Genomic DNA, 24,723 nt, shown 5'->3' with positions numbered 1-24,723 from the left:
GAACTGATGGGGCTGTGCTACAGTTTGTGGCGAAGAAAATTGAAGTTACTTTATAGCCACAGAAACTATTTTAACAAATAGCATCACTCTGGCCTAGTGGTTGTTGGCTACCATTGAAGAGGTATAAAGCTGATTAATGTTCCACGTTTTCTGTGGAGTAAAGATCTAGAACAGTGTCTCCTCTGCCTCATTACAGCCAAATGAGAAGCTGCCTAATGAAATAAGTAGCGTCATTAATACATCAACTGTCAAATCAAAAGGCTCGCAGAGAAGTATGAGCAACTTAGATTATTCATTTTAGTTTTCACATTTATATTTGGAGGAGAGCGAGGACTATATCTGGTTTTACGGCCCAAACATATTTTACTTATGCTGCATGTAATTTGCTCTTTCACTGCCAGTCATGATGCTTAGGTGATCAATGTTTTGGTCATAATTAGGTATGTTTGAAAACTATAACAGACCTCTTAAAATGAGTAGTATTCAGAGAATGATATAGTTTTTTCTACAAATTTAATTTATGTTTATAATATAATGACGAAGTACATGACTTGTTTTACATGTACAGTAACTTAAATATTAATAATAATATAGTAGAACTATTTGATTTATGCGTCTCATGAAGTAAATATTTCAAATCAAACTATCGTCACAGTTATAGTAACTTATTTATCTTAGGATATAGTGCCCTACTATATTGCAACTTATGGCCGTGTACTTCTGAAATCTTTGAAATATGCATTAATAATAATAGTCTAAGAGATTATTATTAAAATTTCACAATTAATGAACACAGTCTGATTGTACAACTTTAAAAATTGGTCATTTCTATAAAACTGCACACAAAATCAAATACTACTAGACTGCATTAAAAGAAGATATAAAAAGGTTTTAACACCATTCTGACAGCCATGGCATGTGACTAATATCACACATGCACAATTTTTTGTTTCTTTCTGCAGTTTATTCAGTATCATAATATGTCGTCCTGTAACAAAAAATGGTCTTGCTGTACAAGTGCACTGAATGACAGTATACTGTTCAAAACACTTTAAATATATTTTAAAATAAATATCTATATGAGCACAGACCACCACTTACGGGATAGAGAAAACATGAGTGGTAGACATATTGAGAAGAAAGATTACCCGCCAAGCTACTGACAAAGTCCTCCATACTGCTAAACAGACACTCCCATCTGTAACACTGGGAGTTTTTGATGGTGGTGCTGGAAGAGTGAGTAGTTAGTTCTCCAAAGGATGAACTTAGAACACGGTTTAGATAACAACCTTCCCCTCTTCAGGTGAGTAGTGATCTATTCTCATACACATAAGTACACAGGAGACAACACACTAATACTGCCTAACACACCCACTAGCCTTGATTCGGCAAGTAATAAGAGTCCATAAGTTTCTTCAGGAATGCCATATCCAGTTGAAGTCATTCATTCATGATTAGATCCCGTGAAGCTACCAAATTGCTGGGATGTTTAGCGCTGTGTCTCACCTATGATGGTGGGACCCAAAAACAACCGGAATTTCTTTGTAGGAAACACGTAATTCATTGTTTTTCAAATACAACCGTAATCTCCTCCAAAGTACACTCCATTAGCATTAATGCTCTTGTCCAAGTCTGTATTTACTCCAGTGGTGGAAGCACCTATAAATTAACCCTTCAATACCTGCTAGAAACTTCGTGAAATTTGCATTTTATGTCTTCGACATCAGCAAAACGCTTCCCTTTCAAATTTCTTTTCATCCTAGGGAACAGGAAGATGTCCAAGGATCTTTTTGGTGAATATGATGCATGGATCACGGTGGTCGTCTTCAATGAGGACAGAAACTGGCGAACACTAAGAGCCATGTGTGTGGGAGCGTGTCATGATGCAGGAGCTACTCGCTGAAATTGCACAAAGGCATATGTTTTCACATCAAACATCTGCACGCCCATTTTACAACCTCCAAATAGAATTGTAGATTTACTGTCTTGTTTTGAGGGACAAATTCTGTGTTTGTAGTCCCTTTGATGTCAAAAAATAGATCAACATCACCTTCACATTTGATTTCACCTGCTGAGTTTCTTTTGGATGAGGTGAGCCAGTTGACTGTCTGGATTGTACCCACATAGCACCATGAATCGTAGCCTGTGACAATTTTACTGAAAAAAATTTGATCATCTAAGAATGAGTCCTTATTTCATGACAAGCTTGAATGCGATGATCCTTTGGATATCCGTCGAGAAGCCTCAGCTCATAATTTGCTGCCACTCTTTGCATCCCCAAGTCAATGGTCAAAATGCATTGACTTGAGCATCCAGAACATCCCAGGTAAGTCCTCAAGCTGGTTGATTGTCCTACGACAATGTTCATTGATCAGACCATGGATTTGGCTGGAGTTGTCCTTGCTTTGAGCAGCTGAAGGGTGATCGGAACGGGACTGATATTTAATGGCCATTTCTTCTTTTTTTAAACTGAGAGAAACCATTCATAATTTGAGTTTTACTAATAAGAGTATGTTCTTTGTAAGCTGTCAGAACCAACACAACAGTTTCCGCTGAGTTCTCGCTGAGTAAAAAACAAATTTTCACAGTCACACATTGTTTGTAAGAAGTAGCCATTTTCTCATGTCACATCTGCACTGTATGCACACTCACAGAACTGCCAGAGAAACCATACTAGTCGCTGTCTGTTGGCACTGCCTGGTAGATTTCTTGGTAGAGATCCTACAACAGCCCTTGGGCAGTGCAATGTGGTACTTCAAGTACATCATGTGCAGCTTTATAGTTAATTTTGGGTCCCCCTTCATACTGTTCCAAATAGTCCTCCCAAGCAATTTCTTTGGGATTATGACCGTGCAATTTAGCATACAAACTGAGGAATGGTACAATGCTCGCACATTTATCAAACCACGAATTTGTGTGTACAGGGCTGTTGTCACACTGGAGGAAATTACTGTCCGCAGCATGCTCATCATGAATATATAGGAAAGAGAGCAACACTTTTTCACAGAGAAAGATGAAATAAGTGCATTCATGTTCACGGTAACCTGAATGAGTGGGTGTGGGTCTTGTACGAATATCTCAAAACATCACAGAACTAACTCTGTGCTGAACTTACTCTGCGTTCCATGGCTGCTAGCAGTACGCCAATTCCTTGTAGACATATTGGGCAGTTGATACACTGACAAATAAGGCAACTTCATTCAAGGCTGTGTCATGAGCACGTCCAAACACAATAGCTTCCTTCTGGCCTTATGTCATGCTGTCACATTTGAACGTCAATCATCTTACTGCGCCAATTCCTTACAAACTGCAGTGTTCACAAAATGAATTTACTTCGAGAGCATGTTAAGACTTCAAACTATCTAGCCAAGTGCAAAATAGGAAAAGGATTCACAAGAACTTAATATTCTAAGAAAGACATTAATACAGTAAAGGCTTACTTCATTTTAGAGGGCCTAATGGTTTTATTTTGTCTATTTGATAACTTTCAATGAAACCTACCTCTTCTTGCCTTTCCCCCGCTTACTCTGCCTTTTGGCAGACTGTTCTTCAGCGTATCTATTTGTGTGCGCTGGATCAGTTCTCAATTCACGCACGTTGAGGTTCTTAGCCTACAACAAAGTATTTTTTACATTCATCTACAAATATAAAACCTTCAATTTCTGTAGTATTACTCTTTTCTGCCAAACAAGTTTATAAAACTGAATGTGACCCACATGAAAAATAGGGCAGGATGCCTTAGGACTACTGTATATTTTTTATGATGTGTACACGAGTAACTGTTAATCGAGCAAATTTTGAAAGTAGCTCTGTGAGTTTGCAGATAGGAATGGTTTTCTCAGAATACGCAGATACAGACTACAAATTTGAGGTCTGTGGCAATTCACAGCAGCAGAAATGTAGCCTTAGACTCTGCCAAGTAGCCTCAAACTCTTTGAAACACAGAGGGATATAATGTTATGTAATTAATTTGTTCATTTACTTGTAGGTACAAGTCCGCAGTCCTGATATACATGGAAATCCTGTACAAGAATACTGTAGCACACCAGTAGAGCAGATAAAAGAAACTGGAGCAGACCAACTACATACTACGTGGTAATTTGTTTTGAAGCTAACAAATGTTGAGCATTGGGCCAATCCAGAAGAGTAAAGAAGTCATCTAATCTGATCTGAAGCAGCTGCACAATAACCCACTTTATTGATGGGCTGTACCATTTTGTTTTGTCTAATGGTGTGCTAAAGCACTATGGCGTTGGGATTTCAATCTGCACCACAACTGCACAACTAAAGAAATAATTACATAACATTATTTTTTCAAAGTGATTATTAAAATATTATGGCTACCCCTTGTACACTTCAGTCTGAAACTACCATTTTGTAATGTATGCATCATGCAATTAATGTTCCTGTATAACAGAACATCATTAAAAAACATAAAGTTACGCAAATAATCAAACCTATGAAAAGAATTATGGGAAATGAGGCTTACACAACTAACGTCGAACTGGTGTAAAAAGTACTACATTCATGGCTACGAAAATGATTAGCAAATTAGTGCCTCTGCTCACAGTAGGTACATGCAATAGCGTCTACACTGTATATCCAAAGAAAGATGACACAAAGTGTTTTTCATTCAGAAATCTCATCTGGATGTTGGGTGATGATGAGAAAATCGTATTATGACTCATGTCAGGAGGAACCCTACCAGCATGTCAGAGTTCAACAGTGATAGGATCAACGCTTAATATGACTGCAGTTTATTGTTCCGTAACATTGCTTCTGAGGTTTGTCGAGATTCCACGACTGCCAGGCAGAGATAGAATCGATGGGTTCAGAAGGGTCATAAATGAACTCAATGGCCCCACATATTTAGCACCCGTTTTGATCTGTTAGGTAGTCTGAAATCTGCCTTCTATTACTCTTGCTAAACAGATAAACCTTCCTCCCTTTTTTTTATATTCCTATTTACTTCCATATTCAGGGATGCTGCAACGGCCTTATGATCACTGATTCCCTGTTCTGCGCTTACAGAGTCGAAAAGTTCGGGTCTGTTTGTTATCAGTAGGTCCAAGATGTTATCTCCACGAGTCGGTTCTCTGTTTAATTGCTCGAGGTACTTTTCGGATAGTGCACTCAGTATAATGTCACTCGATGCTCTGTCCCTACCACCCATCCTGAACATCTGAGTGTCCCAGTCTGTATCTGGTAAATTGAAATCTCCACCTAAGACTATATATAACATGCTGAGAAAATTTATGTGAAATGTATTCCAAATTTTCACTCAGTTGTTCTGCCACTAATGCTGCTGAGTCGGGAGGTCGGTAAAAGGAGCCAATTATTAACCTAGCTCGGTTGTTGAGTGTAAACTCCACCCATAATAATTCACAGGAACTATCCACTTCTACTTCACTACAGGATAAACTACTACTAACAGCGACAAACACGCCACCACCGGTCACATGCAATCTATCCTTTCTAAACACCGCATGTGCCTTTGTAAAAATTTCAGCAGAATTTATCTCTGGCTTCAGCCAGCTTTCTGTACCTATAACAATTTCAGCTTCGGTGCTTTCTATCAGCACTTGAAGTTCCGGTACTTTACCAATGCAGCTCGACAGTTTACAATTACAATACTGATTGCTGCTTGGTCCCCGTATGTCCTGACTTTGCCCCGCACCCTTTGAGGCTGTTGCCCTTTCTGTGCTTGCCCGAGACCATCTAACCTAAAAAACCTGCCCAGTCCACGCCACACAACCCCTGCTACCTGTGTAGCCGCTTGCTGCGTGTAGTGGACTCCTGACCTATCCAGCGGAACCCGAAACCCCTCCACCCTATGGCGCAAGTCGAGGAATCTGCAGCCCACACGGTCGCAGAACTGCCTCAGTCTCTGATTCAGACCCTCCACTCGGCTCTGTACCAAAGGTCCGCAGTCAGTCCTGTCGACGATGCTGCAGATGGTGAGCTCTGCTTTCATCCCGCTAGCGAGACTGGCAGTCTTGACCAAATCAGATAGCTGCCGGAAGCCAGAGAGGATTTCCTCCGATCCATAGCAACACACATCATTGGTGACGACATGAGCGACCACCTGCAGATGGGTGCACCCTGTACCCTTCATGGCATCCGGAAGGACCCTTTCCACATCTGGAATGACTCCCCCCGATATGCACACGGAGTGCACATTGGTTTTCTTCCCCTCTCTTGCTGCCATATCCCTGAGGGGCCCCATTATGCGCCTGACGTTGGAGCTCCCAACTACCGGTAAGCTCACCCTCTGCAACCACCCGGATCTTGCAGACTGAGGGGCAACCTCTGGAACAGGACAAGCAGCCATGTCAGGCCGAAGATCAGTATCAGCCCGAGACAGCGCCTGAAACCGGTTCGTCAGACAAACTGGAGAGGCCTTCCGTTCAGCCCTCCGGAATGTCTTTCGCCCCCTGCCACACCTCGAGACGACCTCCCACTCTACCACAGGTGAGGGATCAGCCTCAATGTGGGCAGTATCCCGGGCAGCCACAGTCTTAGCCCGATCAGGGGATGCGTGGGACGAACTGGCCGTCCCCGACAAACCCCCATCCGGACCCCCACAGTGATGCCCATTGGCAACAGCCTCAAGCTGTGTGACCGAAGCCAACACTGCCTGAAGCTGGGAGCGAAGGGATGCCAACTCAGCCTGCATCTGAACACAGCAGTTGCAGTCCCTATCCATGCTAAAAACTGTTGTGCAAAGAACGTCTGAACATAATGTACAGAGAGCACAAACAAATCGACACAAAATTTAAACGGTTATTAAAATACAAGACTGCTAGTATATGCAGTAATGCTGCTACTTGCGCACTGCTGGCACACTGCTCGGCGGCGGAAGGAGACTACGTGATTTTACAGAATTCACTACGCGATTTTACACTGATCTCTGCCGCCGTTGGATAAGCAGCTGCCAGCAGAAAGTCGTATACTCCTAGCTCACTTATTTGTTACATAGTTTAATTAATTTCTTTGCGTGTTTTTGGTACTTGCATTGTTTAATTCATAAATTTCGGGCGTATTATAGTATTTCTTACTATAACACAATGATTTGCAAAACTGAAGGACAAAAGTAGCTTTCGCAAGACATGTCACTGCCAAGTTACATAGCTCGATGAAATTTGGACCGTACATAGAAAGAACTGCTATATTATAGTGCAGAAAGTAACTGAAAAAAGTACACAATAATGCAACAAGATGAACAGAAACGACACTTACCATATTTATCTGATTATAATATGAGCCGAATCTATTGCAGTTAGATTTTTTCAAGGCCCTGCAACTTCACAATAGGGCTTAACAATGATGACACTGTCTTGGGTAAATTAATTCAGAGGTAAAAATAGCCTCCAATTGCGTCTCTGTGTGGAGACTACTTGGAGGATATTGCCACCAGGAAAAACAAAACTGGCATTCAATGGGTTGAAACTGTGTAATGATAGATCCTCTAATCTGATAGCAAGAGGGTGCAAGGACACTTTATGGGGGGTGATCCTGGTTTCAGCGGGTCACATTTTTTTCATCTGATGTGCACCTGAGGTGTTGTGCAGTGATGCAAGATCTCCATTCGACATGCTTGTTTTGTCATCAGTATTTCCTCTGAGCCTGCAACACTGTGCACCGCACCATGGAGACACTTCTAGCGAAGTTCTGTAGTTCGGGCTTCTCAACGATGTTAAACATGTCTCTGATGTTCATCCCAAGAAATGAGAAAGTTTGCACAAGTCTGTACGAGACCACAACATTATCAAGTTCAAGGATACTGTACTCGAGCTAGTCTGTGGATAATAAATCCAGGCGATATTCAGTATTTGGAGTTTTATTCTACGAGGTTTTTCTGGTATTTGTGGAGGTCTTGTCTGACCAGTGCCAGGGTCAAACTCCAAGAAATTTTAAGCAAGACAGGACTCCCTCAGAAGTGGTGACCCTGCTTTCAAACTGGAAGAATATGCAGTTGCTGACAATCAATGCTGTTGCGCTAAAGGTGCGGAGTTATTGAACAGCAATGTTAATACCTGCAGAGTGTTTTATTATTATTATTTTGTATAAGCCAACAAAAGACCACGACATTCAACTATTGAATTTGGAGTGGGCTTTGACGTTTGCCCAGTAGTTACGCATCCTCTGGCTGTGTTGTTCCTTCCTCCCCTGTGTCCAGAGGACACAAGTCTTCTTTCTCAGTAGTCTGTCCTGGAACCTCTTTTGTCTAAGCTTCTTCCTGAGTATTGTCTGATCCTTCAAGTTTCCTTCTGTTATTCCTAGTTCCTGAAGATCTTTCTCCACTACCATCAACCATGGTGACTTGGTCTTCCTCTTTTGCCAGTAACAGAGAAACTGGTTGGACAATCTGTCATGATGCATCCGGTAAATGTGTCTATAAAATGCTAGACGTCTTCTCCAAGGTACATCTGTTCTTTCACTGTACTTTTAGAGCTCTCGGTTGGGTCACCTTCCTTGACTGGCCCCAGTATCTACCTCATTATCTTTCTCTCCTTGATTTCGAGCTTTTCAGTAAATCCCTTCCTATTGAATATTAAATATTCTGAAGTATATAAGGCTTCAAGACAGGTGACTAGGTCATCAGAAAATGCCAAGCAATCAACACTGAGCCCATTGCACTTATGTCCAAGAGAGATACCATTTGGAATCCCTTCTCAAGCTAACTCCTTCCGCCACTCTCTTATTACCTTTTCCAGGGTACAGTTTAAGAGGAGAGGGGGACAGACCATCTCCCTGTCTTACTCTCAATTTGATTTCAAAACTGTCTGAGAGGGTTCCTCTGAATTCTACTCGTGACCTGGTGTTGCTTTAAGTCTATTGGATAAGGCTGTGGGTCTTCTCATCTAGCCCTAGTTCCTGCAGGATCTTCCTGAGAAAAGGTCTACCAACTGAGTCATATGCCTTCTTGAAGTCAACGAAGATGATGATATATTTCTTACCAGCCAGTTTTACTTGTAACACTGACTTCTGGTTCAGTATCTGTTCAGTACCAGAGCATCCTTTTCTAAATCCTGCCTGGTATTCCCCTAGCTGTGAGTCCAGTTGAGGTTTGGCTCTGTTTAGTAAGGCCTTGGAGCAAATCCTTTATAAGACAGGTACCAACGAGATTCCTCGATAATTGTCGATGTCAGTCAAGTCCCCTACCAGTTACTAATTAATGTTTGAGTCTCCCAAATGTTCTTTTGAGATTTCTGTCAACGTGCTTACAGTCTTGTCTCCTTCCATAGTTCAGCCACTTTCGAGTCTTCTCCTGATGCTTTGTTCCTTTTCAAGGACGGGATGATTTCTGTTACTGCTACTTTCGTCATGGGTTGTGAGTTTGGAGGCTTGGTGCTGTCCTGGTAATCAAAGAATGTGTCAGGTGATTCACAGTTCAGGAGCAATCTTCCAGTCATTCAGGATTTTTTCGGTTTGCTAGATGTTTTGGATTATTTGAGTAATTTTTTTGAGTGAATTTGGGCATAAATTCTTCAAGAGTTCTGCTCAATTCCGTCCTCCCCTGATGTTTTATTGCTTTTAAGTTTCTTGATGCGCGCATAAATTTCTTCTTGTGTTGGTGGTGATGAGTTCTGTGGCGAGATTTCTGGCTGCACTTTTCGGAATCTCTCTTTGGGTTCGAGATAATTTAAAAGCTGTGAAAAATATGTGGCTAGTACTTGGCAATTTTCTTTATTATAATTATTATTATTTTTTTTCCCCCCGGGTTTACCTGTTTGTGTGTGTGTCTATATATATATATTAGGACACCATTTCTAATTCGATTCAAATTGATTTGTTTGAGCTATTTTCAAATTTACATGCATCAAGTGTTAAGTACACAAATTCAATTCACAAAATTTAAAGCATAATGACTTCACATAAATTCCCAGGTAAAAAGCATACACTCATGTCAAACATTGTAATAGAAAGTGGAGTAATGGGAGACGAGGAAAGTTTCACATCAGGAATAAAGCTAGTGAGGTCTCCCCCATCATTGGCGTCAATACCCGCCTCATCCGATAGCCACGGAGGCTGTCAGTTTCGGAAATACACATCACCTGCGAGACCCTCCCATGTATCGAACACTACACCCCTTCAGTTGAGTGTGTGGCCAATGTCAATGAGTAAATGTTCATGTGATGCTTCATTTTTGCCCTCTGATTTTCAATGAGATTAAAATCTGGCACTTGAAACAACCAGTCGATCATGTCAACATCACCAGTTGCAAAAACCACTGCCAAGCACTTTGATTTGTGTGAATTGGTGAGTGTTCCTGCTGAAACTGGATCATTCAATTGGGACAATGCATACTAACAGCCGGCACCACAGAGCGTTTCATGATGTGCACATACTGATCTGTGGCAGGTGACCAAAAATTTGGTTAAACATCTGTGCCCCATTTGATGTCATCCACCCTCAGCATGATTCTGTGGTACTACCAACAAGCAAATGTGGCACCATGTATTGTGGACCATACTGTGCTCCCCATAGCCTGTAGACTATGATGTGCTCCCCATAGCCTGTAGACTATAATGTGCTCCCCATAGCCTGTAGATTATAATGTGCTCCCCATAGCCTGTAGATTATAATGTGCTCCCCATAGCCTGTAGACTATAATGTGCTCCCCATAGCCTGTAGACTATAATGTGCTCCCCATAGCCTGTAGACTATAATGTGCTCCCCATAGCCTGTAGACTATAATGTGCTCCCCATAGCCTGTAGACTATAATGTGCTCCCCATAGCCTGTAGACTATAATGTGCTCCCCATAGCCTGTAGACTATAATGTGCTCCCCATAGCCTGTAGACTATAATGGGACTCTCATCCACTGAGCTAAATACCGATTCATTTGAAAAGACGATGTGGTCCCAGTCATGGTCTGCATTCAATTCAGCAAAGGCAGGCCTATGAAGTTTGTGATAATCAGAGAGGGTCCCTTCATCAGCAACCCTACGGACACTAATGCCGGGAACTCGTATGCGGTTGTGAACAGTTTGAAAGTATCCAAAGAAATCTGTCTCATTCTTGAGTTGGGTGGCGTTCAAGAATGGACGTTCTATACTGGTGTCAATTAACACACATCTTGCTGAAGCTTTGACACTTTTCCTAATCCTGACCATTGACTCTGGCCATTACTCTTGTCTCAAACCACTGTTTTACCCATTTTTGGGCACAGCGACGTTGAACATCGAACCTGACTGCCGCTTCATGAACACTAAAACTATCACACTGCACGAACCTATGTATGCTGACACATGGCAAGAAATGACTGTTTGTCATATACCTGTCTGTGGCACAGTTCGGTATACCTTGGCTGTATTCATAAAGCTTCTAACACACTCAACAAACAATACAATGTAAATAAATAAATAAATAAATAAATAAATAAAACCCAACTACACAGATTTGTTTTTATTTGTTGATTCAAGGCAGAACCATCTTGGTCTTTCAAAAAGATAATAGCAAGCATTATAATGTGTAAATAAAACAATATGTGATAGTTATAGGCGTTAACAGAAAATCAAAACAAGGCAAAGTTGTTGCACTAATAAGGGAACAAATACATTGCCCAGAAGTGTCCTATATGTTGTGCTGCTACTGTTGCCAGTGTGTGCTGTATTACCACTGGTGCAAGCTGTACAAAACCAAAGTACTGGAGCTGATCAAGACACATGTGTACAGTTTTTTTGTCAACTGTACACGAACTCTTTGGGTTCTTCACACAGATTTCAGACTCCACAGCTTTTGGCAATCAACTTTTTTTTGTGGTGGTGGGTGATTTATTCATAGAGAGACATTAGCAGACTTATTTTTGACTGATTGTTGGCTTGTCATGTCTACCTCGGAGTTTCTAACATGTTTCATTAAAGTCTTTGAGATTACCCACTTTTGTGGATTGGCAGCATGTTTTGGAAAGTAACGTAGTGTGATGCAGAAAGACAGCAATCTTTAGTACCTTCATGAAGCATGTACAATGTTGGGACAGTGTTGACAACAGCACAATGTAATGCAAGAAATTTTCACTGCTATCTAGGATAAAGATAATCCTAACTCTGAAAACCAGTCTCTATTTTTGTAAGCCCACTGTAACTCTAAGCATTGGTAGCTTACTGTGAAGAGCCAGTAAGCATTTTAAGTCATAATCTTAACTAGTGGGAAATGTGAAGAGAAAAATGTTTTATTTCATTTGTTATTTCTCTGTAGCACTTAGTTACATGCCTTGAAAGTGCCTTAACTACACTACATCCCATGTGCCTTAACTACACTACATCCCATGTGCCTTAACTACACTACATCCCATGTGCCTTAACTACACTACATCCCATGTTATAGTGCTCCTGAAAAAGAAAAGCTCACCTTGTTTACTCTTTCTTCAAATTCTCGTATTAGTTCTTCACAATCCAAGTTCTCTTCTGGTTCCCAAGTATCTTGAGAGTGTGGGTATCCTCGCCAGTGGATCAAATACTCTTTTTTTCCATTTCTTTTATGGTGCACTTCCATTATCTTCTCCACCTTAAAAAAGTATTTATTAAATACTAAATCTGCAATTTGTGGCAAGAAAAGTCTATACAAAATTAACATTTTAAGCTAGTTTAACAAAACACAAAACAACTACAGTTTGAAAGTATGCATTACATAGGGCTGCAAACATTCTGACAACAATAACAATGGGAAATCAAGAATTCAGATACACGATAATCCAAAGTTATAGTACCCACCTGTCCACTGAACAAGTAACGTGTCATTTGTTTAAGTATGAAAAGGGGATGTATGGATTAAAGCAATGGGATCTGATGGGTTTGTACTTCAGAGTTTCAGGTACGTACCCCAGAACCAACATAAGACTTGGATAGAATGCATAAATTAAATGAAAGAGAGCAGGATAAACTAACCTACAAATATTATACATTTCAGAAAGAATTGTTTGAATCAAAAGAAACAAGGAAAAGACTAACTAAGCATATAGATTTCCCTCCCTCCCCTATTCTGTTTTCCTTCCCCCAGAATTCCATTTTTCTCCCCCATATCACGAGATTATTACATATGACATGCATACAGTAACAAAAATCTGTAACACTAACACAGAGCTTAGAGAATTTCAGTTTATTATCCAGTACATTCATTTTGTTATCAGAATTTATTGGTGAAATTTGATTACCTAGAAACTGTGCTAACTGCAAAATACCTGTAATATAAAACGTCGTAATCGTCGTTCAAGTAAACATGTACGTAATCGCTAATTTTGAGGTAAAGTAGATCAAATGCATATACAAATAATTGAAGTATCCCTACAGCTATTGTCAGAAATGTGTTAGCAACTTTTGCATTCATTTAGTTTTAGAGTAATTAGCATTATCATCAAAAACATTGGTACTGAAGTAGGATCCGACATTCTGGCAAAATATACAGCATAATTCCATAAGAATTATTGTCGTATCTAAAAGTTCACATTCAGAAGGGAGTCTCTGAACTATTCAGTTAATCAGTAATATAAGTGTTTAATTGTAACTCATAAAATGACAGTGGACAACAATATCTGAGAGTAGCATTGACAATTGTAAACCTGTAAAAGGTAAATTTAGGGAGCCATTTTAGTCAGCCTGTGAAGGTTATGATATAAGCAAGATCTGTGTTCAAAATTACTGCATAATGTATGCGGACCAGTTAGTGCAAATCACAAGTTGCAAAAGATGCTGAGTTTTATCTAAATTCATGTTTGAGAGTTCATTCAGTGACCAATTTTCAATAATTGAATGAACTCGCAATTGTTTTCATGACTGGTGTTAATCTTCAATAATGCTTACTATGACAAAGGATCAGACTGTGAACTGTGTTATTTCCAAATTATACTTACTGTGCATGGCATGTTCATTCTGATATGACTACCAATTTGAAAGGACCATGTAACTGGAGAATGAGTTAATGATTCACTTGCTACACATAAACTTCTGGATCACTTCACTTTTACGATAGTGCACTCTAATAATCTCAATATGGAACATCAGTAGAGTACATTATGAGTTTGTCTGTTTTGTTTTAGGACACAAAAACAACTAGGGTCTTACGCATCCACATCAGAAGTGTAGAACACAAAGACAAAGAGAGGAGTTAAAACCAACTACACGTTAATCCCAATTGATTGAAGAGAAGACAGCTACAAACAGGCATTTGGAGAAAGGGCTATAAAATACGCCACAGAGAAACAGAGGTCATGAACTATCTATTAAATGGCTTTTTCTAGATTGCTATGATGGATAAAAAGTAAAACATTTTAAACAGCTTGCGCATCCTTTGCTAAGACAGCCGGTAATTCATACAGTAAACACAAAGGAGAACTAAATGGTTACTAAAAAGGGCATTCCAACAAAAAAAATGTCAAACCGTGAAATGTTGAGTGCAATGAACATAAAGTGGTGGGGGAGCATCACTTGACAAACGGCGCTGGCTAAACAGACAGTGCCTGATACATAACTTGGATAAAATGATAACCCAGAGCTTGTTCCCATGAAGGAATGTCCAATGGTGATGCCGAAGTGACACCGCTTGCTGACAGATGGCAACACAGAGATCATTGGAGGGTATGTAAGAACCAGCGGGATGAGGTATGAGGATGCAACCTTCGCTGCAGCGTCAGTGGCCTTATTTCCTGTCAGATCGACATGACCAGGAACCCACATAAACAAAACAGTGGCACCGTCAAGAGTGAGCAAGTGACAGCTTTCCTGGACCTGTTGCACTAAGGGATGGACAGTGTACAGTACGCAGAGGCTTTGAAGGGCACTGAGAGAGTTGGAGCAGATGACGCAATTGCAAAGCCTGTGTTGCTGGCTGTACTGTGTGGCCTGATACAGAGCAAAGAGCTCTGCTACAAATACTGAGTAGTGTTCCAGAAGCCGATACTGAAAAATGCCGGCACCAATGAGGAAGACAAACCTGACATCAAGGTCAGTCTGAGAGCCAACAGTGTACATAAAGTTACTACCATGAAGTTCTGTGCAAAGGTTGTGAAGCTGAAGGCGATACAGCGAGGCTAGAGTAGTGTCCTTTGGAAGCGAATGAAAGCCGAGGTGAACATAGGCCGCCACACGAAGCCAAGGTAGTGAAGGGTTTACACCCACCAGGAAAGTTGCACATAGTGTGAAGTTCAGCTGCACGAGCATGAGCCAAAAGCGAACTCCAGGAGGCAACAGAGAAGAGGGATGCATTGAGATGGCGTAAGAGGAACGGACATGCAGATGCATAAACAAAACACCCATAGTCTAGTTTCGAATGGACAAGGGACCAGTACAAATGAAAGAGTGGTCTGATCTGGTCCCCAGGAAGTACCACTGTGGCCATGTAGGACACTGAGGGATCGCGTGCAACGGGCTGCCAGGTAAGACATGTGGGAGGACCAATAAAGGTTCCTTTCGAGCATGAGCCCTAGGAATTTCGTAGTTTCAACGAGTGGAAGAGCAACAGGCCCAAGATGTAAAGACGGTGGAAGAAACAAATTGCACCACCAGAAATTCATACAAACGGTTTTGACAGTGGAAAAACGAAAGCCATTGTCGGTGCTCGACTGAGACATAGCTGAAGATGCTGCTCGATGAGACGGGTCCATGGGGAACTGCAAGAAATGGCAAAATCATTAACGAAAAGGGAGCCGGAGATGTCCTGCAGTAGACAAGCCATTATAGGGTTAATGGTTATAGCAAAGAGGATGACGCTCAGGATGAAACGCCGAGGCACACAGTTTTCCTGGATAAAAGTGCCCGACAAGGCAGAACCCGCACATACCTTGAAAGCTCAGTCTTTTAAAAATCCCTGAACGAAACGGGGCAGGCGACCACAGAAGACGCATATGTAGAGAGTACGGAGGATACCAGTCCTCCAACAGGTGTCGTAGGCTATCTCCAAATCGTAAAATATGACCACAGCCTGGGACTTCCACACAAAACCATTCATGATGTGGGTGAACAAACTGACGAGATGGTCAACTGCAGAACGGCGTGCTCGCTTAAAATCAACAATGGTGAACTGCCTGCAACAAAAGGCACTTAACATGTGACAGCTCAAAACTGACATTACTTATCAGGAAATGATAACGTCCATATTGTTAACACAATAGCACTGAGACAAAACAGGCCTATCTGGTTGTTCAAGAACTGTTACAGTATGTGGCTAGCTGTTTATCTGTGCTGAAATTAATAGTGAATGAGGCTTGACCTGGCCATAAACTGTAGGTTATTTAACAAAAAGTGCAATTACAGTATGTGGACTGAAATCTTGCCTACTTTAGACAATACTTTTCAGCCAGATTCAACAGAGGCACAGCTACCAAGGCATATTAGCACAGGTAAAAACGCTACGCTTCATTTGGTGCCCCATGGATTTGCAGCAATTTACAGGGAAAATACAGGTTTTAAGAACTCATGTAACAGAGCAGTGGACTTTAAAATTATTCACAGTGGAACTGATGAAGTGGTTGTTAAACAGTGAAAAACAATCGTGTGGCATATAAATTAACTGAATTTACATGTAAACAATAAGTAGGACAGTGCACAGACAATTTTTGAACATTGGAAACTTTTAATTGTTTGGAATTAGGCACAGAAACTGATGCTGTTATGCAGAAAAAGCTTGACAAATGGGAAACATTGTACTGCCTGAAAGCAGCAGAATTGACTATCCTGGACAGCTGCCAATCAATGACGTCACACCCCGGAGCATGACAGCTGAATGACTCAAGTAAGAGCAGATGTAATCAATACAATATGCAGAACCAATGTGAAGATTACAAGCTGCAGCAATTAGCAGACGATGACACGGCAGCCACAGTTGGTGACGGAAAATTATCACGGTAAGAGTGTTTGTATCATTGAGTGACTTATTTGTTCAGCCAAAATGAGTAACCCAGAAGTTAAGGACATTGTATTGAGGGTTACAGGACAAGAAGTGTCAGTAAAGGAAGATAAGTATCCTCCTATATAAAAGATACCAACCATTTCCTCCTTCAACTCTCCCCGGTTCCTGTTCCTTTACCACAAGGTGCCCTGCTCATCACTATTGATGCCACCTCCCTGTACACTAACATTCCTAATGCCCACGGCCTTCCTGCTATCTAACACCACCTTCCCAGACACCCTATGGATTCCAAACCAACAACCTCCTTCCTAGTTGTCATGACCAACTATATCCTCACCCACAATTACTTCTCCTTTGAAGGCATTACCTACAAACAAATACGGGGTAGGGCTACGGGGCACCCACATGGCGCCATCCTATGCCAAACTATTCATGAGCCATCTAGAGGAACCCTTCCTAAAAACCCACAATCCTAAACCCCTCACCTGGTTCAGATTCACTGATGACATTCTTGCTATCTAGATTGAAGGTGAGGACACCCTATTCACATTTTTAGAACCTCAACAACTTCTTCCCCATTTGCTTCACCTGGTCCTACTCTACCCAACAAGCCACTTTCCTAGATGTTGACCCCCACCTCAGAGATGGCTACACAATACCTCCGTCCATATCAAACCTACTAACCACCAGCAATACCTCCACTTCAACAGCTGCCATCCATTCCTTACCAAGAAGTCCCTTCCGTACACCCTAGCCATCTGTGGTTGTCGCATCTGCAGTGACTAGCAGTCCCTCTCAAATTATACGGAGGGTCTCACTGAAGCCTTCACTGACCTTAATTATCCTACCAACCTTGCACAAAAACAAATTTCCTGTGCCTTATCTTTCCAGTCTCCCACCACATCCCAAAAAAGTCCCATAGTCCGGCCACATAAGAGCATTCCTCTCATAACTCAGTACCATCCGTGACAGGAGCAACTGAATTACATTCTCTCCCAGGGTTTTGATTACGTCTCATCGTGCCTTGAAATAAGAAATGTCCTGCCCACTATCCTTCCCACCCCTCCTACAATGGTATTCCGCCATCCACCGAACCTACACAACATACTTATCCATCCTTACACAATCCCTGTGCCCAATCCCTTTCCTCATGGCTCATATCCCTCTAATAGGCCTAAATGCAATACCTGTCCCATACATCCTCCTACCACCACCTTCTCCAGTCCGGTCATTAACATCACATATCCCATCAAAGGCTGGGCTACCTGTGAAACCAGTCATGTGATTTACAAGCTAAGCTGCAGCCACTGTGCTGCATTCTATGTAGGCACGACAACCAACAAGCTGTCTGTCTGCATGAGTGGCCACTGACAAACTGGCAAAGAAATGGCTGGGTCACCCTTTTGCTGAGCCTGTTGTCAAAAATGATGTTCTTCATAGCTTGTGCCTCATCGATCCTTCCCACCAACACCAGCTTTTTTGAATTGCGCAGGTGGGAACTTTCCCTGCAATACGTCCTATGTTCCTGTAACTCTCCTGGCCTCAACCTTTGCTAGTCACTGTCCTCACCCATCCAGCCCCCTCTCTGTTCCCATTCCAGCACTACTTTTTATTTCTCTCCTTTCCACTAATTACCCCCCCCCCCCTCCCACTTTCTCTCCTGCCCTCCGCCTAAACTGCAGCACTTCACTGTCCGCCACCCCCACCATACTATCCCTCCCCTCCCCACCCCAGCCTCCTCCTTACCCCCACCCAGTTGCCACTCCCATCATGCACTGGTGCTGCTGCTCGCAGTGTGGATTCAGTTGTCTGAGACTGCAGACACGTGTGTGTGTGTGTGTGTGTGTGTGTGTGTGTGTGTGTGTGTGTGTGTGTGTGTGTCTTGCTGACAAAGGCCTTAATGACCAAAGGCTATAATTGTGTGAAATCTTTTTGTTGTGCCTATCGCGACTCAGCATCTACGCTGTATGGTGAGTAGCAACTTTCCTTCTCTAGTATTGTTAAAATTCCATCCTGGATTTTCCATTGTTTGAAAAATATGTTGTGTGTATATAATGTATATGTAATGAATATGTCTTTCAAAAATGAAACTTTCTGTTGTATGTTTAGTTATGGTAACTGCCATACTGCCAAACTGTATGCGTGTACAGATGTGCTGCACGCGTGCCGTCCAGGGTTCAGTCCGCCTCGCCACTTCTCGGCTTTCTTCGGTCTTTCGCGGCACTGCTCGGCACAGGGCGACATTAGACTACCTATGCGATGCGACATCTTTTCATCCGGCATAGGGTGCATAGATAAAATAAAATAAAATAATAAAAACTGGTATTTTAGAAGCAGCAGAAGAACTAATAGGAAAAGAAAGGACAGAGAAAAGGAGGGAATGGATCACTAATGACCTACTAAATATGATGGAAGAAAGAAGGAAATTAAAAAATTCTGTGAAGAAGGAAGACCAAGAGAAATACAAGAGTCTGAAAAACAGAATCAACAGAGAGGCAAAACAAGCAAGAGAAAAATACCTTGATGATCTCTGTATTTCAGTTGAGGACAACATGAGCAAGGGAAATATCGACAAGGCCTATAAATGTGTGAGACATTGCTTTGGAGACAGAAGAAACAAGTGTAGGGCTGTGATGGATGAAAATGGCAATATGTTGGATGACGATGATGAAGTTGCAAGAAGATGGAAACAATATATAGGAAAACTGTACAGCGGACCAGACCTGTCTGAAAACATCATGGAAGAAGAAACAGAAGTAGATGCACATAACATAGGTGAACCTATATTAAAGGAAGAGTTTGAACTAGCTCTGAAAAAATTGAAAAACAACAAATCACCTGGTATAGACAATATCCCAGCCGAACTTCTGAAATCTGGAGGAGCAAAACTGAATCAGGAGTTGTATAATCTTGTTTTCAACATGTACGAGCAGGGTAAAATTCCTACAGACTTTGAGAAAAACATTATGATCCTCATTCCAAAGAAGGCAAATGCTACAAGATGTGAAAATTATAGGACGCTCAGCCTAGTTACTCACGCCTCTAAAATATTAACCTCAATTATCCTAAAACGCAGAGAACAAAAAGTCGAAGCTACACTCTCCAAAGACCAGTTTGGATTCCGGAAAGATAGAGGAACCAGAGAAGCAATATTTGCTCTAAAACTAATAATAGAGAAACGACTAGATAAGAACCTGAAAACATACATAGCTTTCGTAGATGTAGAGAAAGCCTTTGATAATGTTAAATGGGATAAGATGTTTGAGGTACTCAAAAAAGTAGGAATAGACCGTAAAGATAGAAAAATGATATGGAACCTGTACAAAAACGAGACAGCAGTTATCCGTGGACGGACAAAACAAGAAGAGGTGCAGATACGGAAAGGTGTCCGACAAGGTTGTGCACTATCCCCTGTTATCTTTAACGTATACATTGAAGAGGCGCTGAAAAAAGTAAGGGAAAATTCACAGACAGGTGTAGTAATTCATGGCCAACGAATAGATATGATAAGATATGCCGATGATATAGCTGTCCTGGCTGAAAGTGAAGAAGATCTTGTAGTCCTACTGAATAGAATGGATAAAGTTATGGGTGAAGAATATAATATGAGAATTAATAAAGCAAAAACAAAAGTAATGGCATGCGACAAAGAAGATCAAGTGAAAGTCCAAGTTCATGTAGGCAATGAACTGCTTGAACAAGTTGATAAATTTACTTATCTGGGCAGTAATATTACCAGGGATGGAAGGAGCAAGGCAGAAGTGAGAAGTAGAATAGCTCAAGCAAAGGCTGCTTTTAACAAGAAGAAAAACATATTAACATCTAAGAGCATCAGCCTTGAAATCAGGAAAAGATTTTTGAAATCATGTGTGTGGAGTGTGGCATGCTATGGGTGTGAAACATGGACTCTCGGGACAGAGGAAGATCAGAAGCTAAATTCTTTTGAAATGTGGTGCTATAGACGCATGCTCAAAATAAAATGGATCAACAAGGTCACAAACGAAGTGGTTCTGGAAAGAGCAGGTGAGAAGAGAAGCTTCTGGAGTTTCATTGTTAAAAGAAGAGTGCAATTTACAGGCCATCTATTAAGACATAAAGGACTCCTGAACACAATCATAGAGGGATATGTCGAGGGAAAAAGACCGAGAGGAAGACCACGACTGAGGTACATGGATCAAATCGTGAAAGATGTGGGATGTAACATCTATAAAGAAATGAAGAGAAAAGCTGAAAGACGCACAGAATGGAGACAAGCTGCCATTGTAGCTGTTGCAAACCAATCCTTGGATTGACCACTACAGAAGAAGAAAGGGTGCATTAGTTGATTCATGGTGGCAGCCATGTTTATTCCTCGCTATTTGTTAGTGATTCGTAGGAAGTTTATAACAGGGTGTATACGGGGACAAGGAAAAAAAATTCCCGGATTTCTCCCGGATATCCCGTTTAAAAAATACGCTTTTTCCCGGGCGAAAATACACTTTTTCTGTGCTAAGTGACAGTAGGTTTTCCGTAGATTTTCCCTCGGAACTGTAAAACTTATCAATTCTTTGAATGGTTAACGTTTTATACAATCGCGTAGAACTTCCCGGAAAAAAAAGAAAAGACGGGCAGAGAAGTTTTGGAGAGACTTTTAATTCAAAAAAAGGAGAGAAGTGTTGGAAAGATTTGCAGCAACATATACATTCCATATTTTCGTATTATGAAAGTATAAATTCGAACTACACCAAACACAGCGCGTTAGTTTGCGGAGCCTTGAAACCGAGGTTGGGATGTCCTTTTGTAAGCGAGTCATATCTCAAGCCACGAGATCTCGTCAGCCGGTGGCAGCAGCTATTCAGAGCATAGGACACGTGTTATAGTCAGCTAATTGCAAGACCACTGGTTACATAGCGCGAACACGCAAGAGGAAAAGTTAACGGTTTACATTAATGTACACAGTACTGTATATCTACAAGAAAAGCTAAGCTTTCACATATAACATTAATCTCTAAGATTAACACGCTACAACAGAAGCTAAGCTTTCACATGTAATATTGATCTTTTTTGCGTGTGTTATATATTAAGGTACATCACACAAATGTGCCAGTAAATTTAAAATTATGACATGAATGTTTCGGCTCGAAATTCTTGTAAGTGGCTGGTCCTCAAACTGTTCAGTTTCGAACGCTCTGTGATTTAGATATCCATTCCACTTTCTCACACGTAACATAATTCATCTTGCGTAAAAAGAAATTTACTTTGAAAGTAACACTTTTCTAACCACCGTTCACAATACTATCCGAAGACTGTTAGAAATAGGTTAGATTTACGTCTCCAGAGAGCGCCAGAAAACAGGCATTATTGTGCGTGTGCAACTGCAGTGGTGTAGGAAGCCCGTATGTTCGTTTGTATAAAGCACTAAAAGAGCTTACATTACACCATAAAAGAAACAGGGCATCAGAGGGTGCTCCAAAGAGCATCGGAATTTCGTAAACCATACTAAAATGCATAATTCGGCTTGAAGTGTGAATTGGCTTTTTCCAGATTCACAATGAAGTAGGTCCCATCTGATATTAAGCTTTTCAGTGTGGTTTTTGGGATGTAAATTTTCTTGGAGTACCAGTACTCTACGATCTCATTTTTGGTTCTTTATTATGGCATAATGCCATATATGGCAGAAGATGATAATGTGCACTTGAAATTCAGCGGAAAGTTGGAACTAGCCAATACCGTAGAATGAAACAATTCGTTTCAAATAAAATGATTGCCTCAGCGGAAAGATTAATAAAGCTAAATTTCTTTAGCAAACTTCCAAAAATAACTTCACTGTTCTGCAAGGCGATTAATGCTTGACTGCTACTAACTTGGAAATAAAATAAAATTAGAAAACTGAAATTAATAATATATTTCTGCCCTCTGTAATAATGTGAATGTATTTTAATTCACTTGATGCTCCCGGCCACAGAAATCCGTTTTGTTTTCATTTGACTTGGGAGCTGTACACGAAGAGAAGCAGTGAAATCACTTAACGTAAACACGTGTCACGTGGAGGTTAACCCCCTCCCCACTACAACTCTGTGCAAGCGTGAATCTGGCAGCTAGGGCGCGGTAGAAAAATTTTTCTCGTTTGCATCTGGCTGTTTGCTGCTGCTACCGATACAGCTGACAGCCAAACTTCAAGTAGCGGGAGAAGGTACTGTTTATACGTGAGACAAATGCGCATGCGCAACCGACCGCTGGCAATTGGTCAAACGAACCTAATGTGAACAGTTGTGACGTCATGCTCATAGCATGCAGTTTATTGTTACGAAGAATTACAGTCTGCGCCCTACGGCCTTTGACATATTTTTGCTATTTGCAAACGCTTGTGCGTGCACGGTTTTTTGTTGTTGTAAATTGCACATTTCCTTTGTCACTAAAGTTTTATTTTTTTCCCTTCTCGTTTATATTTTATTGCTGCAGTATCATTCTCCAGCAGCAGGATACAATAACATTCTTTGCTAGAGAATCAATTCTGCAGCCAAAATAAAAAAAAATTTAACTGAAAGCTAAAACAATGAAAAATTCCCGGAATTCCGAAAAATTCCCGGGATTTTCCCGGTTTTCTTCCGGATGAAAAAATTCCCGGGTTTTTCCCGGATTTCCCGGTTGTCCCGGGTCGTATACACCCTGTTATAAGTACTGTACAGTGGTTGTTGCAGTGGAACACACGCTCACAAAGAGGCGGGGTAGTGACACAACGTCACGAGCCTTCAGAGCTGAATAGGAATTGCAATATTTTTTCGAAGAGAAGGATGAAAATTCTCAATGTCTATTATACAGTAGCATACTCGCTGGGCACCGCAAATTTGCGATAGAACGGCATTATAACACCACGCACAAAGGACTTAATGATTTAGTTGGGTTGATAGATCAAACAAGTTGGCGGAATTAAGACGACATAGTGTTACGCAGCGAGAGAGACCGAATGCGAGTACCACTTACAAATCTGTGTGTTTCTGATGTTTGTATTTGTACATATTTGTCGTTAGAATTCAAATTTAGAGTTCACTCGATTTTTGTTTCCTTTTTTTTGCCGGCAACCGAACGTAGCCACCTGTCTTTAAGAGCAAGCTACAAAATAGCGCTTAAAATTGTAAGAGCGAATAAGCCTTTCACTGATGGTGATTTCATTAAAGAGTGTATTGTTGAGGCGGCGGAACTCTTGACGCCACTGGAAGTAAAGAAGTTTAGTGAAATTAACCTTTCCAGACAGACAATAGCTTGCCGCATAGCTGGTATGGCAGCAGATGTCTACAGGCAGTTAATTGATAGTGCCTGCAAGTTTATTGCATTCTCGATTGCTTTGGACGAGTCGACCGAAATTTCGGACACAGCACAACTAGCGATTTATGTTGGTGGAGTCGACACAAATTTGCAGGTGACGGAAGAACTGTTAGATTTAGTACCAATGAAACACACAATGAGGGGTACCGACTTGCTAAAAGCAGTTGAAGAGGCAGTTGAAGCCGTTAGCCTGAATTGGGAAATGTTAGTTTCAGTCACCACGGATGGAGCGCCAGCAATTCAAGGTGCTCAAAATGGGCTTGTAGCATTGTTGCGTAAAAAACTAGGACGATCGGCAGAAGATTTGTATGGAATTCATTGTTTTGTACACCAAGAAGCTCTTTGTGCTAAGTATGCAAAGTTGGAGCAAGTGATGAAGTTGGTAGTCACCATAGTACATTTCTTGAAGTCGCATGGTTTAGTACACCGTCAGTTTCAACAGTTTCTCATGGAACTGAACGAAGAGTACGGAGATGTTATTTACCACTGGGAAATACGTTGGTTAAGTCGAGGATCATGCCTCGAAAAATTTTTCAATTTGAGACTTGCTGTTGTTGAGTTCCTGAAGGA

General features: G+C 41.2%; 1 protein-coding gene across 3 annotated transcripts in view; it reads right to left on the bottom strand.

Annotated features, from left to right (window-relative positions):
* Positions 1-496: 496 nt before the first annotated feature.
* The window catches only part of LOC126176945 (heterochromatin protein 1-like), a 156,375-nt gene continuing 132,148 nt past the window's right edge, over positions 497-24,723 (bottom strand). For 2 of the 3 annotated variants that reach the window (XM_049924145.1, XM_049924146.1), the window contains exons 5-7: positions 12,358-12,513; positions 3,502-3,611; positions 497-988 (exon numbers count right to left, since the gene is read on the bottom strand). In XM_049924145.1, the coding sequence (XP_049780102.1) occupies positions 964-988; positions 3,502-3,611; positions 12,358-12,513 (291 nt within the window). In that variant the 3' untranslated portion in view covers positions 497-963. The remainder of the gene's footprint in view (positions 989-3,501; positions 3,612-12,357; positions 12,514-24,723) is intronic. The other variant, XM_049924147.1, reaches the window with a different exon arrangement.

This window comes from Schistocerca cancellata, chromosome 3, assembly GCF_023864275.1.
Source record: "Schistocerca cancellata isolate TAMUIC-IGC-003103 chromosome 3, iqSchCanc2.1, whole genome shotgun sequence".
Taxonomy (NCBI): domain Eukaryota; kingdom Metazoa; phylum Arthropoda; class Insecta; order Orthoptera; family Acrididae; genus Schistocerca; species Schistocerca cancellata.
This window is presented reverse-complemented; position numbering and strand designations above follow the sequence as displayed.